The 18419-nt window shown below is 35.3% G+C and overlaps 2 protein-coding genes and 1 pseudogene across 2 annotated transcripts; 2 read left to right on the forward strand and 1 right to left on the reverse strand.

The window, feature by feature from the left end:
* Positions 1-47: 47 nt before the first annotated feature.
* Positions 48-4865, reverse strand: LOC116113044 (sugar transporter ERD6-like 6). The gene is made up of 18 exons (XM_031399185.1): positions 4569-4865; positions 4426-4488; positions 4250-4339; positions 3959-4018; positions 3800-3865; positions 3635-3700; positions 3446-3521; positions 3006-3070; positions 2776-2868; positions 2522-2602; positions 2330-2414; positions 1774-1820; positions 1607-1669; positions 1438-1497; positions 1193-1258; positions 1029-1088; positions 298-412; positions 48-202 (listed from the first exon to the last, which is right to left on the reverse strand). Exons 1-18 carry the CDS (start codon positions 4761-4763, stop codon positions 90-92), a joined length of 1464 nt encoding a protein of 487 aa, XP_031255045.1. The 5' UTR covers positions 4764-4865; the 3' UTR covers positions 48-89.
* Positions 4866-10213: 5348 nt separating this feature from the next.
* On the forward strand, positions 10214-12395 carry LOC116113060 (DNA-3-methyladenine glycosylase 1-like). The gene is made up of 2 exons (XM_031399215.1): positions 10214-11326; positions 12150-12395. Exon 1 carries the CDS (start codon positions 10347-10349, stop codon positions 11205-11207), a length of 861 nt encoding a protein of 286 aa, XP_031255075.1. The 5' UTR covers positions 10214-10346; the 3' UTR covers positions 11208-11326; positions 12150-12395.
* A 3480-nt stretch (positions 12396-15875) lies between these two features.
* On the forward strand, positions 15876-16817 carry LOC116113099 (annotated as a pseudogene).
* The last annotated feature ends 1602 nt before the right edge of the window (positions 16818-18419 follow it).

Below are 18419 nucleotides of genomic sequence, written 5' to 3' on the forward strand. Positions count from 1 at the left end.
TGGAAGCAATTTGCCTGAATATTGATGATGCGAGGCCAGACCGCCAGATTGACACATACTTGCAAAGGATTAGGGTAGATACAACACTTTCATCTAAAAGAAGACTGAATTTCTTCCAGACTTCTTCCTTTGGTTTCAGGGACCCAAAGGGACACAAAAGCAACAGTGAAAGCAGTGACTATCGTGTAAATAGTGAAGGTTCCTGTTGCAAGCGAAGAAAACACTTTAATACAAAATTTGATGTACACCACCATTGCAACGCACACATATAACACAGAGAGAGACAGAGCAAGCTACCTCCTTTGCTCCAAGTCAAAAGTAAATTTGCAGTCATTGTAACTATCCAGGATGCCAGCCAATTTGCCAATGTTGCAACGCTGCCCGCAAGGCTCTTGATATTTACTGGAAGTATCTGCAATACGCAAATTTGAAAGTTGAAAAAGCCGAACGTCAAAAAGAGGGATAAAAAAAATGCAGAAGACAGATACATGATTTAATATAGCAATTCCTAGATCCAACTAAGTTAAGTTTTTTTTTTTTACTGTTACAAACGACAGAAAAATTAAAATTTGAAGTTCTAAATTATGAAGAAAAAAGTTGGAGATGCTAAGGGAGAATAACACAGAAAGTCATAAGAGCAAAGCCATAACCCAATTGTCATTAGCAAACAACCATATTACAAGCTACAGAAACTTAGCATTTCTTGAGGTACATGTGCCATTCTCCCCATTCTCCCCAGCAAAAACTTCAAGCTATTGCAAATCTGTTTCTTTTTCTACACCTCTCGAGAAAGAAAAAAACTTTGCCAAAAGCAATTATAGCAGTAATTTATTAAACAAGTGTACAAGCCCGCAGCATATCAAAGCAAGAAGTTGCTGAAAAGGATTTCAGATATTTTAAATACCAATTGCTGTTGGGCTTTATACAAATCAAGATCAACCAACAACTACTAAAACCACCAGCAAAATCCCTAGATAAAGCATAAGCCAAAAGATGTGAAAACTTTTTGCTAATCTAATTTTGCGTACCTCGGACATAATAACCCAAGGAATTGCCCCAACTCCCAAGGAGAAGGAAATCACCAGAAGCTGGATAAAAAAATTGTTGGTCAAACTGAGAGAGAAATCCTTAATAAGGAAACAATTACCTAAAATAGAAATCAAGAAGAAACGACAATGATCTGCGTTCATACCACAAGGCCCACAAGTGACAGTATCCCCAGTATGCTATATAAACGAGAATCTTCAGACACAATACCCTGGCAAAGTGAACAAGAAGCATAGGTAGAAAAAAGCATCAAAAGGAAGTCCTAGCTTAGTAGAAAGGAAAAACTGGAAAAAGTTCTTATCCAAGGTTCATAAACTCTTGAAATTGATGAACAATAAACTTTACATAGTAAAACTAACAAAGAACAAATGGGATCTATTGCACACTAACCTCCAAATAAAATGCAACTGCAACAAGTGACATGCTAACAGTCATCCCAGTTGAGGATATCTGCAAAACAGATTTCAAATTGATTTTTTGTTTTAATTAGTTTGTCCTCTTAAGTTCATATAGATTCAAATTAAACAGGAAAAAGAATGAAGAATTTGCTCAAACGCACTAAAAGAAGCAGCCTGCGGCCAGCTCTGTCCATCAACCATGTATTGACCCCAGTAGAAATGACCTACAAAAGTGAAAGGACCTTACTAGATGAGCCTAATCATAAGTCATTTGCTGTGTCTGAATACCTGTACAAGGAATCACAACAATGCAGTCATGAAATTTTACCTGAACAAGCCCCAGTCCACATGTGGCAGCGTTACTTGAAGAGATCCCTGTTCAAATTTGCAGAAGCTTAATAAAGTATTGGCATCGAGCATAAAAAATCTAGAAACCATGCCACTTATAATGTCATTTCCTCTAAAAGATTAATAAAATATTCCAATCAAATTCCACCATTTATATTTTATTAGCAATGAGATGCTGCAAACTCAGGGTAAGTAGCTGCTGGGGCACAATCAATACAACGTAGTGAACCTAATCCGGACAGCTCACTTGGTTTAAGTTACCAGTTTTACACAGGGACACATGAAGATACAAACTCTAGTAAATAAAATTTATTTTCTTTTCCTGCTTTTTATGACACAATACTGGGCAGATGTCAGACAGTAAGTTTGTTGCACTGATGTCTCATACCCTGAACCATATTGCATATGCAGAACATGAGTGGTCTATACATTTCATTTACACATTTTAAAAACTCCAAGTGAAAAGAAAAAATCAACCACCATCTTTTCCAAGATCAGCAAATAAAGGTGCAAAGTCAAAAAAGTATTGATCTAACCAGCACTTTTAAAAATGGTACTCGAATAGAACAAAACACCGTTGATGCCAGTGAGTTGTTGGAGAACCAATAATCCAATTCCTACCTGAAATGGTTGAATTCACATTAAAGTTGAGGGTTCTAAACAGTTTAAAGGACAAAGGAAACAACATCAGAAAATGAGATCAGTGAAAACAAAATAAACCAGTTTACCATCAACGGAAACCAATATCTTTTTCGCTTTAGATCAGCAAATCGTATTGTTGTTCTTCTGGTTGAGGACGCTACAGACCTCTGTGTATAGTACATCCATTAGACATTGTTATTTAGAAAAAGAGGCACAAGAACTGGATCCTTAAACTAATCATTGACGGATTTTGTGCAACACAAATTAACTGAGTTAGATCAAGATGGCATAAATTTAATTTAGGTGTTAAAAATAAATTAGTGAAAGTTTAGTTCAACACCTTTATTTCATTAACTTCAATAGAAATATCTGTATCAAAACCCCGTAAAACTTGCAAAGATGCTTCAAAATCTTCTGTCATCCCCATTTTGGCCTGGATACAAATGTAACGTCACAGAGCACCCCAACAAACAACAAGAAATAAGGGGAGTAAACAGGAGAGAGATGAACCAGAAAAGAAAAGGAAAAAAAAAAAAGATTCCTATCAATACAAAATTAATATGAGTGTACCAGCCATCGAGGAGATTCCGGTATGAAAAATAACCCAGGTATCAATATTGTACATGGCAGAATCCCTACAAATGAAGTGTAAATAACTCATTGATTAAAACTATGCAATAATCAACTTAGTTGAATGGTAAGTATTATAAAAATTGAACTGAAGGAGCATCAAGTGAAGGGAAACTTTGTTGCAATGAAATACACATGAGAAATCAGCAGCACCAAAAGAGTTTAACACTTGTGTTTCTCTTTCAATAGTGATTTATTTTGCACAGCAAGGTGATTTCCCCATTGATTCATTTGTCAAAGAGAAAACTGACTTGATGAAATTTACAAACACAGGTCCATACACTTATACCACACACATGAAGTCCCAAAGAATTTGGTTTTCATATTGTTGGAGTACTTGAAAGATTTGATGTAAAACAAGAAAGTAATTATGGTCTCACCTAAAACTGCAAGCACTCTCCAGTTGACAAATAGTCCCAAGAAATACGCTAGAAATATTCCAATTGTAACTGAGAGCTAGGAAAATAAAAGAGTTTACGGAACTAATTAGTCAACATCATTAGATATAGATATATTGAATAATGAGCTGACTAATTGACAAACTAAAAGAGCATGAAAATACAGCCAACCTGATTCACAGATCCAAGACTTCCTCTCATGTTTTGAGGTGATATCTCAGCTATGTACACAGGCACCTAGACAATATTTAAACCAACAGAATTACTGATTTTAAGCCTTATATCCTCCAAAAACATTCGAATGACAGTTTAAAAGCTAAAAATCTTCAAAATTACCGTGTAAGAGATTACACCAACGCCAAACCCTTCCAATAACCTTCCCATAAATAAAAATGAAGAATCCTATAACAGCACCAAAAAGTTGTACACAGTGAGAAACTTGCATAGCACAGACAAGTAAAAGAACTAAGTTATCATGGAGTAGTGATAACTCACTTTGGAGAACGATATGGCGAGCCATCCTATGATATTAGGAATCGCAGCAATCATTAGCGACTGCCATTTAGCATCACAATTCAGCAGTTGGTAATCAGTACATGAATCAATATGTAATCAAAGCCCTAGTAGGACTAACTCAAGGTGGTAAACATCAAATTTCATGTTTCAATTGCAATTTAATTCTGCTATAGAATAGAAAGAATTAAGCAACTAATAAATATGCTTCAGAAATCAAATCACAATGAAAATTTTTAATAATTATTAACTGAATGGAGTTAGCATGTTTACCCCTTTCCGGCCAATGTACTCTGCTATTTGACCACTAGCTATCGCACCAACCATAGCTCCCACATTTGCTAAAGAGCCGAATATGGAGAACTGTTTGGCAATAACAAACTCTAAATTTATATAACGTATAGTGAATAGAAATCAAAAATCCAATATCAAATGCCACACTCTCAAACCTCTGAAATTGAAAGATTAAGATCATTGATGATTCCATCTTGCGTAGGTGAAGAGTAGCCACACTGCATCAAATAATAAATGCGCCTTCAATAAAGACGTGAATTGGATGAGAAAATAGCCTTGTATGTAGACATGTTATTACCGTGAAACCGAATTGGATGGGGCCCAAGGCGACGATGAGGACGCAAAAGACGACGGAGATGGAACCATCACGGAGGATCTGAGCTGATGAAGACATGATACTAGACTGTCTGGAACCCATTTTGTACCAACTCCCAGTGTGCAAAAACGGCTTCCGTAGGTCCCTTCCATCTTCGTTATCGTCTCTGAAACTCATAGTTTCTCGTAATAGTAGTTATCACAGAAACGCTGATTGGATCGACGATACTGGACTGAGTTAATGAAGCTGCATTCAATAATTTGAAGTAATGATTCGAGAAACGGATGGTGGTCGGTGGGGCTCAGTTGACAGGACGATGCTCTAAATTTAAAAAATTTGTAGGCCAACTGACACGTGTAAGAAATTAACGTCGACAGGTATTACTGTGCGCTAAGGTTGGTGACGGTCGGAGTCGTCTTATCCAGAATGTTGAGTTAGTTGGCCGTATGCACATAATAGTTTGTTTAATTGGTAGTCTGGCAGTGCGTTCATTATTGTTTTACAACAGCATGTGCAACTCACACGGATTTACAGTACATATACTGAGGTAGATCCTAAACTTGTGGGATTATTGTTATTCTTTTTCAAGTCGTTATTTGAAATTCTAAATAATTCTTTGCTATCTTAAAATTTCCTTATACTTTTCTATTCATAAATTTTCTTCTTTCTCTTTAGTTCCAATAAAAGTAATGTTACATATATAAAATAAATATATAATTTGACATCAATTTTTGTTAGTAATCATTTATCTATAATTATTAATTTAAATTTTATATATATTTATTCACTTAATTTTATGACCTCTATTTATACAAATTGAAGTCTACAAAAACTTTCTATATATGATATTTATTTAATAATAAATAGTTAACTGACATTATCCATACAAAATCTTATACAAAGACTTTTATATAAAATGATGTGATAATATGCTCCATCATCAAAATTAAATTAATTTAATTAATTATCTTATTAAGTTCACTTGTTTTACACTTTAAATACCGAGGATTCTAGGGCTTTCCGCTCTCCAAATTTGCTCGACTCGTCGACAAAATCTCGTTTACATTTAATCTCTATTTATTATTTCATTTTTTCATCAATGTTCCATAAATCGCTTTCCTTTATTGTAGAAATCTCTTTATTTTTACGTTGAGCAGATCAAGAAGAAAGGAAAGGCAAATTATTTTGTTGCGAGTGTGGGAGATTCAAGCCCTGTTGAATTTGTTGAATTTGACGTAAAATGTTTGAAGCGCAAATGCACGACTCAAAGTTCTAAATCCTAAATAGGCATGTCCAGTTAAAGCAACAATAACTTTTAATTTGATTAGAAAAAAGTTACGGGACCTATAAGATATCAACAAAAAACTCGTTTTGAGCTTGGTATCGTGACCCAACCGGTATCTCAGTTGGGGATCTTTTTGAGACCGAAATCCACTGTTTCGGTGTTTCCGGGACATTTAAGTTTTCTACATGTTTTTTCTATTTTATTTAGAGTTCTTTCTTATTTCATAACTAGTCAATAGTGAGAGTTTCTTCAGTTGGTTGTCATCTTCCTGTATAAACATATTATTCGTTTCTTTGAAGATACAGAGTGATTTTTTCAGATAATCTTTCTAACTTTACGAATTAAGTTTCTGTGATTGAGACTTGTTTATCAACCCTAAAGGCATAATCGTGTGCTAGCTTGTTTTTACGCTAACTTGCCGTGTTAGAATTGATGTTTAATGATTAATTTGTTTACTTGATATAATTTAGGAACATTGAACATGCTGTTAAATTTAAACGAACAGAAACATATATTCATAAAATAATTATAATGGTAGTAATTAAGAAATTAAGAGATATAATGAATGTGACTTTGGTTTTTGGTTATCTCATATCAAAACTGAACTTCATTTCACCATAAATTCGACAAATTATGAGGCTACAAAATTGAGATTCTAATGGATGGGTAAAAGTTATATGAGTGGAGATGGGCCATTCAAAAGTAAAAGAGATACCGAGATATATATACACTAAAATCTACAGTTATGGAAAAAGGTCTGATCTTGTGAGGTTGAGGTCACTGACAATCCATTGAACCTGCACACAAAGCAAACAAGCACGAAGCTTACGTAAACACTAGTGTGGTGTTTGCCGTAGGCACTTCGACGCTCAAGTTAATAAGGCTGAATGAGACTATTTAGTGAGGGCTTAAAGGAAAGAAGGGTTACCGGAAGTTTAGTCGGAGACTAAAACTACGACATTGATGTATAACTCTTAAGAGCAAAAACTTAGGAGCAAGTAGATGGTATTGAGATTTTCCCTAATGAGAGGAATGATCTCTATTTATATAGTGGTCATAGGATATTTGAATCCTAATAGAACTTTGAATCCGTAATGGCAGAGTACTAGTAAATAGGAAAGACTTTGGTTTACAAGCCTTAGTAGGATTGAGAGTCCTAATTCGCGTAAGATATATGATCTCGGGTGAATTAGGATAAAACTCAAATAAGAAGTAGGTGTATTAGGGTTTTAGTGGGATTTTGAACTATTGGAGGTTACCATGGAACAACGGACATGGGCCTAGGTGGGCCAATATGGAGAGAGGTGGGCTTAAGCTTGGGTTTGGCCCATGACATGAACTTTGACGTAGGGCTGGCTAGAATTGGGCCATAGCCCTGGGCCTATTAGTAGAAGTTACCTGCTTGTGCCTCATAAGGTCCAAGATGATTTTTGGCTAATTTTTTAAGAGGAATGGAAATGTTTAATTATTCCTTAATAGAATGAAAATAAGTAAACTTAATAAGAGAATTTTAATTTAATTTTGATGACGTGGTAATGCCCTACCACCTTATTTTATATGAGAGTTTTTGCAAGCAAAACATTATTGTTTTGTATAAGACTTTGTTAAGTGTAGTGTTATTGTAGGTAGATAAATTAACTGTTTTAAGGGAGCGTTTAGATCATATAATATTTTATTATATGGGTATATTATATTAACGAAAGAAAAATCACCTTGAAGATTATTAAGAATGTTTAAAAAATGTGTTTGGTTGGTTCGAATAAATTGGTGAATAATATGTTTGGTTGGGAGGATAAATAGATAGGTATGTTATATAGATTACTAAATTGCCTTCCTTTTTAAATATTAATATAATAATATTTGTTATTATTATTTTTTGAATCATTTATTATAGTCCCTTACATTTGAAATTTTGCTAAAACACAAAAGTCATATAAAACTTTAATTTGTAGCAAAATCACCCCCACCCACCCCAACGCATTGCCGGCAGCCAGCCACCACCCCGGGCCACTACCAACAGTCGAAGGAATGGTGCACGACTGGCCGTATATGGCCAACCGTGCGTCAAAAAAGTTAGAAATGGCAATGGATCATAGATTCATGGCTAAAAAAACAGCTAGATCTATGGTCATTTCACAGCTAAAGATGTGGCCGTTTCGATGTGACCATGAAACGGCCACATAATTGACCGTGAAAAGGCCAGATCTTTGGTAATGCCATTTCACAGCCAGATCTGTTGTTGTTTTATGGCCACATCTTTGGCCGTGAAACGGCCATAGAAACATCATATCTGGCTGTTTTTAGCCATGGATTATAAAAGGCCTTACCGGCGCATGACCGGCCAGATCCCGCTGGTCATGCATCATTACGGTGACTAACGTCGACAGCTAGTGGTGGTGGTCTTAGGTGGTTGGGGGTATTTTGTTAACTTTAAACTTTTTTGTGATTGGGGTGTTTTACTAATTTCTCAAATGTAAGGGGGTTGGCTAATTGTTATTCGATATACATTTGAGGGCAATTGTGTCCGAAATGGTTTTTAATTAAGGGCAAAATGGGAAGAAAAATTATATTACCCCGATAATGTTTTAATAACAGCCCCTAGCAAGGTAATAAGATTACCCTCCACATTATCAACAGTAACCATTATTTGCAATAAAAGATTACCATAATATTTTATTACTTACAAACCAAACACAGTAATCTTGTAAAATAAACGAATACTACCCAGTTATCTTATTTACCCCTGATCCAAACGGCCACTAAGTGTTATATTACAATAATTTCATAATGATTTTTGTATAATAGTTCAAGAGATTCTTTACAATCTTTGAGATAATCTTGATTCAATCAATTACCTTGATGTTGATGAAAGACTTAAATTGAAATCTTTTATAACAACTGAAAATAAAAATACCAATAATATTATGCTTACAACTGAGTCATGTAAATAAGTAAATTGCACAAAATTCATATAAAATAACTAGTATGTCCTTTGTTTTTTGCCTGTTTGTACAACTTAATTGTAAACATAATACTGCTATTTAAACATATTCAAATGATGGCAGGATTCGTCGAGAGTTCAGTTTCAAAATAAAATTTTTGGAAAAAAAATTGAGAATTAACAATTGACAATAGAAGATGAATTAGATTAGTTATAAATAGACACCCTTTAACATTTTATGTATTAATTAATGTTTTTTGTAAAGGTAGAGACATGAATCATAAAATAAAAGATAAAATAATTACTTATAAAACCTTTTTTTTAATGATCAAATTGATATTTGATCTTTTTTTTAATTGTCTAAATAGATAAGACCATTCATCAAATTTCTTTCAACTTTTACCCTCCTCACTCTAGCAGTTAGAGAAAGTCATTCTAATACTCCAGTTGTTAGAGTCCGGACAACTCTAGCACTAGAGTAAATTCTTTTTTTAATTTCTTATTTTTAGAAAATTAAAAAAACTCTTATACGCATTTACTATGCCTTTTTGAAAAATAATATATATTATTTGTAAATTTTGTTAATAAAATATTCAGTAATTATTTAATTTATTTGTTAGCTTACAAAAATTTTGATATTTAATTTCTAACACTAATTTGAAGAATAATTAAACAAAGATTCTAGTGACTCACTCTAGTGTTAGAGCAAAGGTATGAAAGTTGCAGAGGAATAAAAAAATAATAAAAGTAGATGAAAGCAGTGTTTTAATAACAAACCATATGGATGAAACCCAGCAAAGTGGTTGGGTTACGGGTTGACCAGTTTGACCGATGGGTTAAACCAGTGTCTAAAAGTTTAAAATATAAAAACACCCCTAAAATCCTTTAAGCCTCTTGATGAAAACCCTTATCTGTCCCCCCCCCCCCCCCCCCCCCCCCCCCAAAACAATTGGTGGCAATAGCGGGTTGTTGTCATCGATTTAGTTTTGTGATTTTCGATTGATTCACTCACCGGAAATCACCTCCGTCGCCACTATTCAACTCATCGGCACTTCCTCTTCAAAAACCTCAACATCCTAACCTTCAATTGTTCATCGATCTCTGTCCCAATTTATAAAGTTTTTGGTGAATAGAAAAACTACTAATCTGGCCCAATGAAGGCCCCAGGTCTCGATTGAATCGGTTCAATTGACCAGATCAGGATGGGTTTTAGAACATTAGACGAAAGGTCTTATCTGTTAAACCAATTAAAAAAAAAAAAAAAAAGTCATATTTTATTCAAATATTGAATAAGTCTTAGCATAATAAAATGAGTAAATTATTAGAATATAAGATATCCTACCGTGATCTCCAAGCAATGGTAAAACGATGCGGTTAATAATTGGCATTTAAAACCAGATTTTCGTTTTTTGATGTCAGAGTGAAAAACGTTCTGGTCCAAGTGTTAGTTGGTGGCCTCGGGTGTGGCCACAGTCTTCAAATAGATCTAGACGACGGCGGCACTTTTCATTCGAACCCTTGCTGCCATCGTCACATGAAAGCCCTAGCAAACACTCTCCCAAAAATGAAGAAGAGGCCATCTCGGACCAGCAACACCACCGCAAACGAAACTTCTCAAAACCTCTCAGTCTCCTCCAAAATTCCATTTCGTGCCCGAAAAATCCGAAAACTTAGCACCCACACCCCTCCTATCAACAATCCTCATAATTCCCCCAAAATTGTTAAGCCACTAACATTCAATGGCGAAATCGACCTCGCTCTGCAATATCTACGCGGCTCAGATCCTCTTCTAGCAACCCTCATAGACACACACCGTGCACCCTCATTCGAGTCTGGTGGAACGCCGTTTTTGTCTCTCGTCAAAAGCATACTTTATCAGCAACTGGCGTCCAAAGCTGCAAAATCAATCTACGATCGTTTCCTCTCCCTGGTTGGCGGCGAAGATAAGGTCCTCGCCGACGCTGTTTTATCAATCTCAGCTCAACGGCTTCGTGAAACGGGAGTTTCGTTTCGAAAAGCGAGCTACATTCATGACTTAGCAGACAAATACGTAAGGGGGGTTTTATCGGATGATTCGATTCTTGAAATGGACGATGAGATGCTTTTCAAAATGTTGACGTGTGTGAAGGGTATTGGCCCTTGGTCTGTACACATGTTTATGATATTTTCACTGCACAAACCGGATGTTTTGCCGGTGGGTGATTTGGGAGTGAGAAAAGGCGTGCAAGCTTTGTATGGATTAAAAGAGTTGCCGGGGGCTTTGAAAATGGAAGAGGTTTGTGAGAAGTGGAAGCCTTACAGATCTGTTGGGGCTTGGTACATGTGGAGATTAATGGAAGCCAAAGGACCTTCACCAAATGTGGTTGCAGGGGAAAATATTGTTGAAGCACCATAGATTATTGATTTGGCATTGTAGAACTCTGGCTATATGTAATATGTATAATAATTGTGGTTTGAATTACACCCAATTTCTGATTTCCTCTGCCATGTACTAGTTCATGAAGAATCAACAAGGTAATACTTCTTTTTGCTATTGTTAACTCTGAGCTTATTATCACACTTACACAATATTGATTGTGCATTTGCAAAAACATAGCAATACTTATTAACCAAATCATACATATTGGAACCCAAGTGAAGTCCGATGGAAAATACACCAATTGTAGGGGCAGTACTGTAGGCTCACAATTGACAGGCTATTTCAGGATTCATCAAATATTGGAATGTTCTATAAGCTTTTTCCTTCCAGTTGGTTGTGACGTAGATAAGTGCCACTCATCCTCCTAACTTTAACGAAAAACTTGCTGTTTGAGTTGTAATGCAATGCCCATTTTTCATTACCATTTCTTCAAGAGAAACCAATGTGAATACAAATATTCTGTTCTTTCTATTCAACAGAAACCAATGCGAATACAAGTAGTGGAATTGGATTGATTCAAACGAAAAAAGTTGAGAATCTGAATCTTTCTTCTGAATTTGACATTCCTCTTATCTTACACACAGCAATGCACATATTATTCTCATTACAAATAAATCGGATGGCAGTATATGTCCTTGATCTTGTCATCTATGTTGATCTGACAAGAATGTAGAACAAAATTAGATAGCATGAGGCTGTATATACTCGCTAAATGATCTATGAGACCATGACATGAGAGCCAGCCCATTTAGTCCAGAAACAATTCCAGCTAATAGATGTTCATATGTAACAGAGTATTATATCTTGAAACAAATAAAACTTGGTTTTTTCCTATTGAACATTTGAGCACTAAAGTTTGTGTCAATGAACTGTATTTAGTTGACGAGCTGATAGCCATCCAAGATCCAACTTGTGCAGGGATGAAATCATAATTTTATTATCAGCTGCCTGCGTAATTCACGACCACGATATGCCCATTTAGCAGAAAAGATAAACCAAACCAGCCAGGCGTCCATTTTCATACAATACAGTCGCCGCTTCATTACACTTCTACATCAATTATTTTAGACTGCTTCCATATTGTTATATTTGATGGCTCATCGGTCTTATTGCGGGAGGGATGATAGCTAGAGTTATGCTTGTTCCCACCCAATGAGAACCCAAATCAAATTGGGCTCAGGCCTAGCTCGGCCTGATTTATTATGTATGAGGATCTGGACTTCTTGTCGTTTCTGAAGATGGTAGAAATTCGGCCATGACGGCCCAATACAATCAATTCTGAATAATATTTTAGGAAATACCGACATCAAGATGTCGTTCTGTTCGTATCAAAAACAAAAAATAAATTCCATGAAGTCATGCTTATATCGTTGACTGAATCAAATTGCTTCCTACGAAGATGCAATATACTCTAAACCTCTAATTTCTAACGACTTAGTTTAGTTGAGCCCAAGTTCTTGACGACAAGGACAAATACAATTTTAAAATAAAAAGCTACCCTAGTGAAGACATTGATGTTTCTTAGCAGCTAGCATAACATGTTATGAACTGAGTGTGAGGACCCAATCAATGGTGGTATGTTAGATTTGCCCAAATATCAACAATATTGGACAAAAGTCTTAACTCCCCAGTCCAGATAATGCCCAAAGAGAACATATTTTAGTCAAGGAGCAGGCTGTGAATGAAGGTATCTCCAATTATCAAACGAAATGTATCCCACCAGGAGTCAGAAATGGGCCACTCCCAACTTTAAACTTTTCAGTGCAATAATAGAACTAAGTCTTTGGACATAAGAAAATAATATGAATTTTATGTTTTAATTTAAATGCGAATAGAGACAACTAATTAAATCAACGTTAATTTGCTTACTTATGGTGCCATATTCACACCAAAGAATTTCCAATTCATTTATACTAAAAGTAAGTGCTCTTACATCCTAATCTTTTCAAATTCAGTAGTGGTCTGACTAGCTCTTGCCCACTTCTTCTTGTTATACATGATTTTCCAATGACTAGATTTGCATCGTCTGTCTATGAACCATATCGAGATCGAGTGACCAGGGTAGTCCACGTGTCATTCTCACAATAGATGTCTTAACTAATAAGCTCATCTGTCCCTAAGCATGATTGGTCTAAATTAAGTATGGGAGAAGGCTGACTCAAATACAGATTAAGAGGGATTATGCGTGTAATATACCCCATAATTTATTAACTCTCAACTATTGCCAGACAATATGTATAAAAGGGAGGCATCACCTCCGTTTTAGACATCCTTGAAAAAAATACACTTGAACACAAAAAACCTACTTAGGGGAGCATTTTAGCTTGCTATTACGATTTTCCTCTTGTAATCACCTTGTATGTAATCAGGGTATAAATAATAAGATAGCAGTAGACATAGACTTGGTTCTAACCCACCAAACTACTTTAAAAGTCTCTTGTCTCACCCCGTTGTGGATTTTTAAGTCCAATCCAAACTGATTATTTATAATCACGCATACATCCTATCCAGTCCCGTCTTGGTTGACTGGATACCCTTGGTTGTTGAGAATTTTCGTACAACACTTCTCTTTGCTAACATGCGCCAAATTATGGAAACTAAGTCTTCTTTTGATTTGAATGATAATTGAATTAAGATTGGGGTTACAAATTACAATTAATTGAATGATTTTCCATTTAATTAGGTAGGTTATGAGAGGGACTAGTGTTAGTGGTCCAATATTCCAAAGCTTAAATCATAATTAAGCATGCACTCACTTGGAGTGAAAACAACAAATTGAGGACCAGTCTTATCATTTGTCATCTTAATATCCAAGATATGTATTTAAGTCTTTTTTTTTTTTTTTATTTCGTTAATAGCCGCAAAAACAATAGTGCCAACTGGAAAACTATATACAGTCCAAACAAGGGAAAGGACAAAAGTAATTTACTTACTAAATTCCCTTTTCAACCAAATCTATCTTTATTCTGCTTGGATTTCAAGCACTTAGTCAAAAATAATCCAATACTATCCCCAAATCCTATCCAAAATAATACTAAACGCACCCAATTATATTTGCTTACAAGTGAGTCATATAAACAGATAAATTACACAAAATTCATATAAAATAAATACTATGTCCTCTTTTTTTGCCTGTTTGTACGACTCATTGTAAATATCATTGCTCTTTAAACATATTCAAATGATAGCAGGATTCGACGAGGGTTCCAGTTTCAAAATAAAATTTGTGAAAAAATAATTGAGAATTAACAATTGACAACAAAGATGAATTGATTAGTTATAATAGACACCCTTAACATTTTATGTATTGATTAATGTTTTTTGTAAGGTAGAGACATGAATCATATAATAAATAAAATAAGTACTTATAAACCTTTTTTTAATTGTCTAAATAGATAAACCATTCATCAAATTTCTTTCAACTTTTACCCTCCTCATTCTAGCAGTTAGAGAAAGTCATTCTAATACTTGATTGTTCGAGTTCCAGACAACTCTAGCACTGAGTAATTCTTTTTTTTTTTCATTCTATTTTAGAAAATTAAAATAATCTTATACGCATTCTATACCTGTTTTAAAAATAATATATATTATTTCTAATTTTGTTATAAAATATTCAGTAATTAGTTAATTTATTTGTTAGCTTACAAAAATTTTGATATTTAATTTCTAACACTAATTTGAAGATAATTAAACCAAGATTCTAGTGACTCACTTTAGTGTTAGAGTTGTTAAGTGAAGGTATGGAAGTTGTAAGGGAATAAAAATATAATAAAAGTACATGAAAGCAGTGTTTTAATAACCAACCAGGGATGAAACCTAGCAAAGTGGTGGTCATGGGTTGACCAGTTTGACATAGGTGAACTAGTGTCTAAAAATTTAAAATATAACAAAGCACCCCTGAAATCCTTTAGCCTCTTGACGAAAACCCATATCACCCCCCCTCCCCCGTGCTTTGCCAATTGGTGGCAATAGCGGTTGTTGTCGTCGATTTAGTTTTTGTGATTTCCGGTTTATTCATCTTGGAAATCACCTCGTCGCCATTACTGCACTCATTGATTTTTCCTCTTCAAAAGTCTTAACATCATACCTTCAATTGTTCGTCAATCACCTCCAAATTTATAAGGTTTTTGGTGAATAGAAAACACTACTCAGTCCATGAAGGCCCCAATTCTCGATTGAACACGTTCAACTGACCAACTAAGATGGTTTTAAAAATTGGATGAATGTCTTATCTGTTAAACCAATTAAAAAAAAAAAAAAAGTCATTTGTGTTATTATTATTTACATTTTATTCAATCTTGAATAAGTCTTAGCATAATAAAATGAGTATTATTAAATATAAGATATCCTACCGTGATCCCAAGCAATGTTAAAACGATGCCGTATAATTTGGCATTTAAAACCAGATCAAATAGATCTAGACGACGGCGGCACTGTCATTTGAACCCTTGCTGCCGTCGTCACATGAAAGCCCTAGCAACCTCTCCCCAAAAATGAGAAGAGGCCATCTCGGACCAGCAACACCACTGCAAACGAAATTCTCAAAACCTCTCAGTCCTCCTCCAAAATTCCATTTCGTGCCCGAAAAATCCGAAAACTTGTCACCCACACCGCTCCTATCAACAATCCTCATAATTCCCCCAAATTGTTAAGCCACTAACATTCAATGGCGAAATCGACCTCGCTCTGCAATATCTACCGGCTCGACTCTTCTAGCAACCCTCATAGACCACACCGTGCACCCTCATTCGAGTCTGGTGGAACGCCGTTTTTGTCTCTCGTCAAAAGCATACTTTATCAGCAACTGGCGTCCAAAGCTGCAAAATCAATCTACATCGTTTCCTCTCCTGGTTGCGGCGAAGATAAGGTCCTCGCCGACGCTGTTTTATCAATCTCAGCTCAACGCTTCGTGAAACGGGAGTTTCGTTTCGAAAAGCGAGCTACATTCATGACTTAGCAGACAAATACGTAAGGGGTTTTTATCGGATGATTCGATTCTTGAAATGGACGATGAGATGCTTTTCAAAATGTTACGAGTGTAAGGGTATTGGCCCTTGGTCTGTACACATGTTTATGATATTTTCACTGCACAAACCGGATGTTTTGCCGGTGGGTGATTTGGGAGTGGAAAAGGCGTGCAAGCTTTGTATGGATTAAAAGAGTTGCCGGCCTTTGAAATGGAAGTTTGGAGAAGTGGAAGCCTTACAGATCGTTGGGGCTTGGTACATGTGGAGATTAATGGAAGCCAAAGGACCTTCACCAAATGTGGTTGCAGGGGAAATATTGTTGAAGCACCATAGATTATTGATTTGGCATTGTAGAACTCTGGCTATATGTAATATATTAATATTGTGGTTTGATTACACCCATTCTGATTTCCTCTGCCATGTACTATTCATGGAAGAATCAACAGGGAATACTTCTTTTTGCTATTGTTAACTCTGAGCTTATTATCACACTTACACAGTATTGATTGTGCATTTGCAAAAACATAGTAAACTTATTACCCAATCATACATCGGAACCCAAGTGAAGTCCGATGGAGAATACACCAATTGTAGGGGCAGTACTGTAGCTCCACATTGACAGGCTATTTCAGGATTCCAATATTGGAATGTTCTATAAGCTTTTTCCTTCCGTTGGTTGTGGCATAGATAAGTGCCACTCATCCTCCTAACTTTAACGAAAAACTTGCTGTTTGAGTTGTAATGCATTGCCCATTTTTCTTACCATTTCTTCAAGAGAAACCAATGTGAATAAAAATATTCTGTTCTTTTTATTCACGAAACCAATGTGAATACAATTTTTTCATCAATGTTGCATAAATCGCTTTCCTCGTGCAACATTATTGTAGAAATCTCTTTCTTTTTACATCGAGCAGGTCAAGAAAAAAGGAAAGGCAAATTATTTTGTTGCGAGTGTGGGAGATTCAAGCCCTGTTGAATTTGACGTAAAATGTTTAAAGCGCAAACGCACGGCTCAAAGTTCTAAATCCTAAATAGGCATGCCAACTTAAAGCAATTATAACTTTTAGTTTGATTACAGAGAAGTTACAGGACATATAAGATATCAACAGAAAACCTCGTTTTGAGCTTGACATCGTGACCTAACTGGTACCTCGGTTGGGGGTTGTTTTCGAGACCAAAATCCACTGTTTCGATGTTCTGCGTGTTTTTTATATTTTATTTAGAGTTCTTTCTTATTTTATAACTAGTTAACAGTGAGAGTTTCTTCGATTGGCTGTCATCTCCTTGTATAAACACATTATTCATTTCTTTGAAGATATAGAGTGATTTTTCAGATAATCCTTCAAACTTTACGAATTAAGTTTCTGTGATTGAGACTTGTTTATCAATCCTAAAGGCATAATCGTGTCCTAGTTTGTTTTTACGCTAACTTGCTGTGTTAGAATTGATGTTTAATGATTAATTTGTTTACTTGATATAATTTAGGAACATTGAACATGCTGTTTAAATTTAAATGAACAGAAACATGTATTCATAAAATAATTATAATGGTAGTAATTAAGAAATTAAGAGATATAATGAATGTGACTTTAGTTTTCTGTTATCTCATATCAAAACTGAACTTCATTTCACCATAAATTCGACAAATTATGAGGCTACAAAATTGAGATTCTAATGGATGGGTAAAAGTTATATGAGTGGAGATGGGCCATTCAAAAGTAAAAGAGATACCGAGAATATATATATGCTAAAATCTACGGTTATGAAAAGAGGTCTGGTCCTATGAGGTTGAGGCTACTGACAATCCGTTAAACCAGCATACAAAGCAAACAAGCGCGAAGCTTACGTAAACACTAGTGTGGTGTCTGCCGTAGGCATTCCGACGCTCAAGTTAATAAGGCTGAATGAGACTATTTAGTAAGGGCTTAAAGGAAAGAATGGTTACTGGAAGTTTAGTCGGAGACTAAAACTACGGCATAGGTGTATAACTCTTAGGAGCAAAAACTTAGGAGCAAGTAGATGGTATTGAGATTTTTCCCTAATGAGATGGAGGACCTCTCTTTATATAGTGGTCATAGGATCTTTGAATCCTAATAGGACTTTGAATATGTAATGTTAGAGTACTAGTAAATAGAAAAGACCTTGATTTACTAGCTTTAGTAGGATTGAGAGTTCTAATTCGGGTAAGATATATGATCTCGAGTGAATTAAGATAAAACTC

Source organism: Pistacia vera, unplaced genomic scaffold (assembly GCF_008641045.1).
Source record: "Pistacia vera cultivar Batoury unplaced genomic scaffold, PisVer_v2 Contig673, whole genome shotgun sequence".
Lineage (NCBI taxonomy): Eukaryota > Viridiplantae > Streptophyta > Magnoliopsida > Sapindales > Anacardiaceae > Pistacia > Pistacia vera.

Excerpts from the sequence above, each read along its gene's own strand:
- LOC116113044 (XM_031399185.1), bottom strand. The coding sequence starts at position 4,763 with ATGAGTTTCAGAGACGATAACGAAGATGGAAGGGACCTACGGAAGCCG. Across the intron at positions 3,866-3,958 it reads TCGCCATATCGTTCTCCAAA|GATTCTTCATTTTTATTTAT; the intron begins GTGAGTTATCAC and ends GTGCTGTTATAG. Across the intron at positions 3,522-3,634 it reads GTCTTGGATCTGTGAATCAG|CTCTCAGTTACAATTGGAAT; the intron begins GTTGGCTGTATT and ends TTATTTTCCTAG.
- LOC116113060 (XM_031399215.1), top strand. The coding sequence starts at position 10,347 with ATGAAAGCCCTAGCAAACACTCTCCCAAAAATGAAGAAGAGGCCATCT.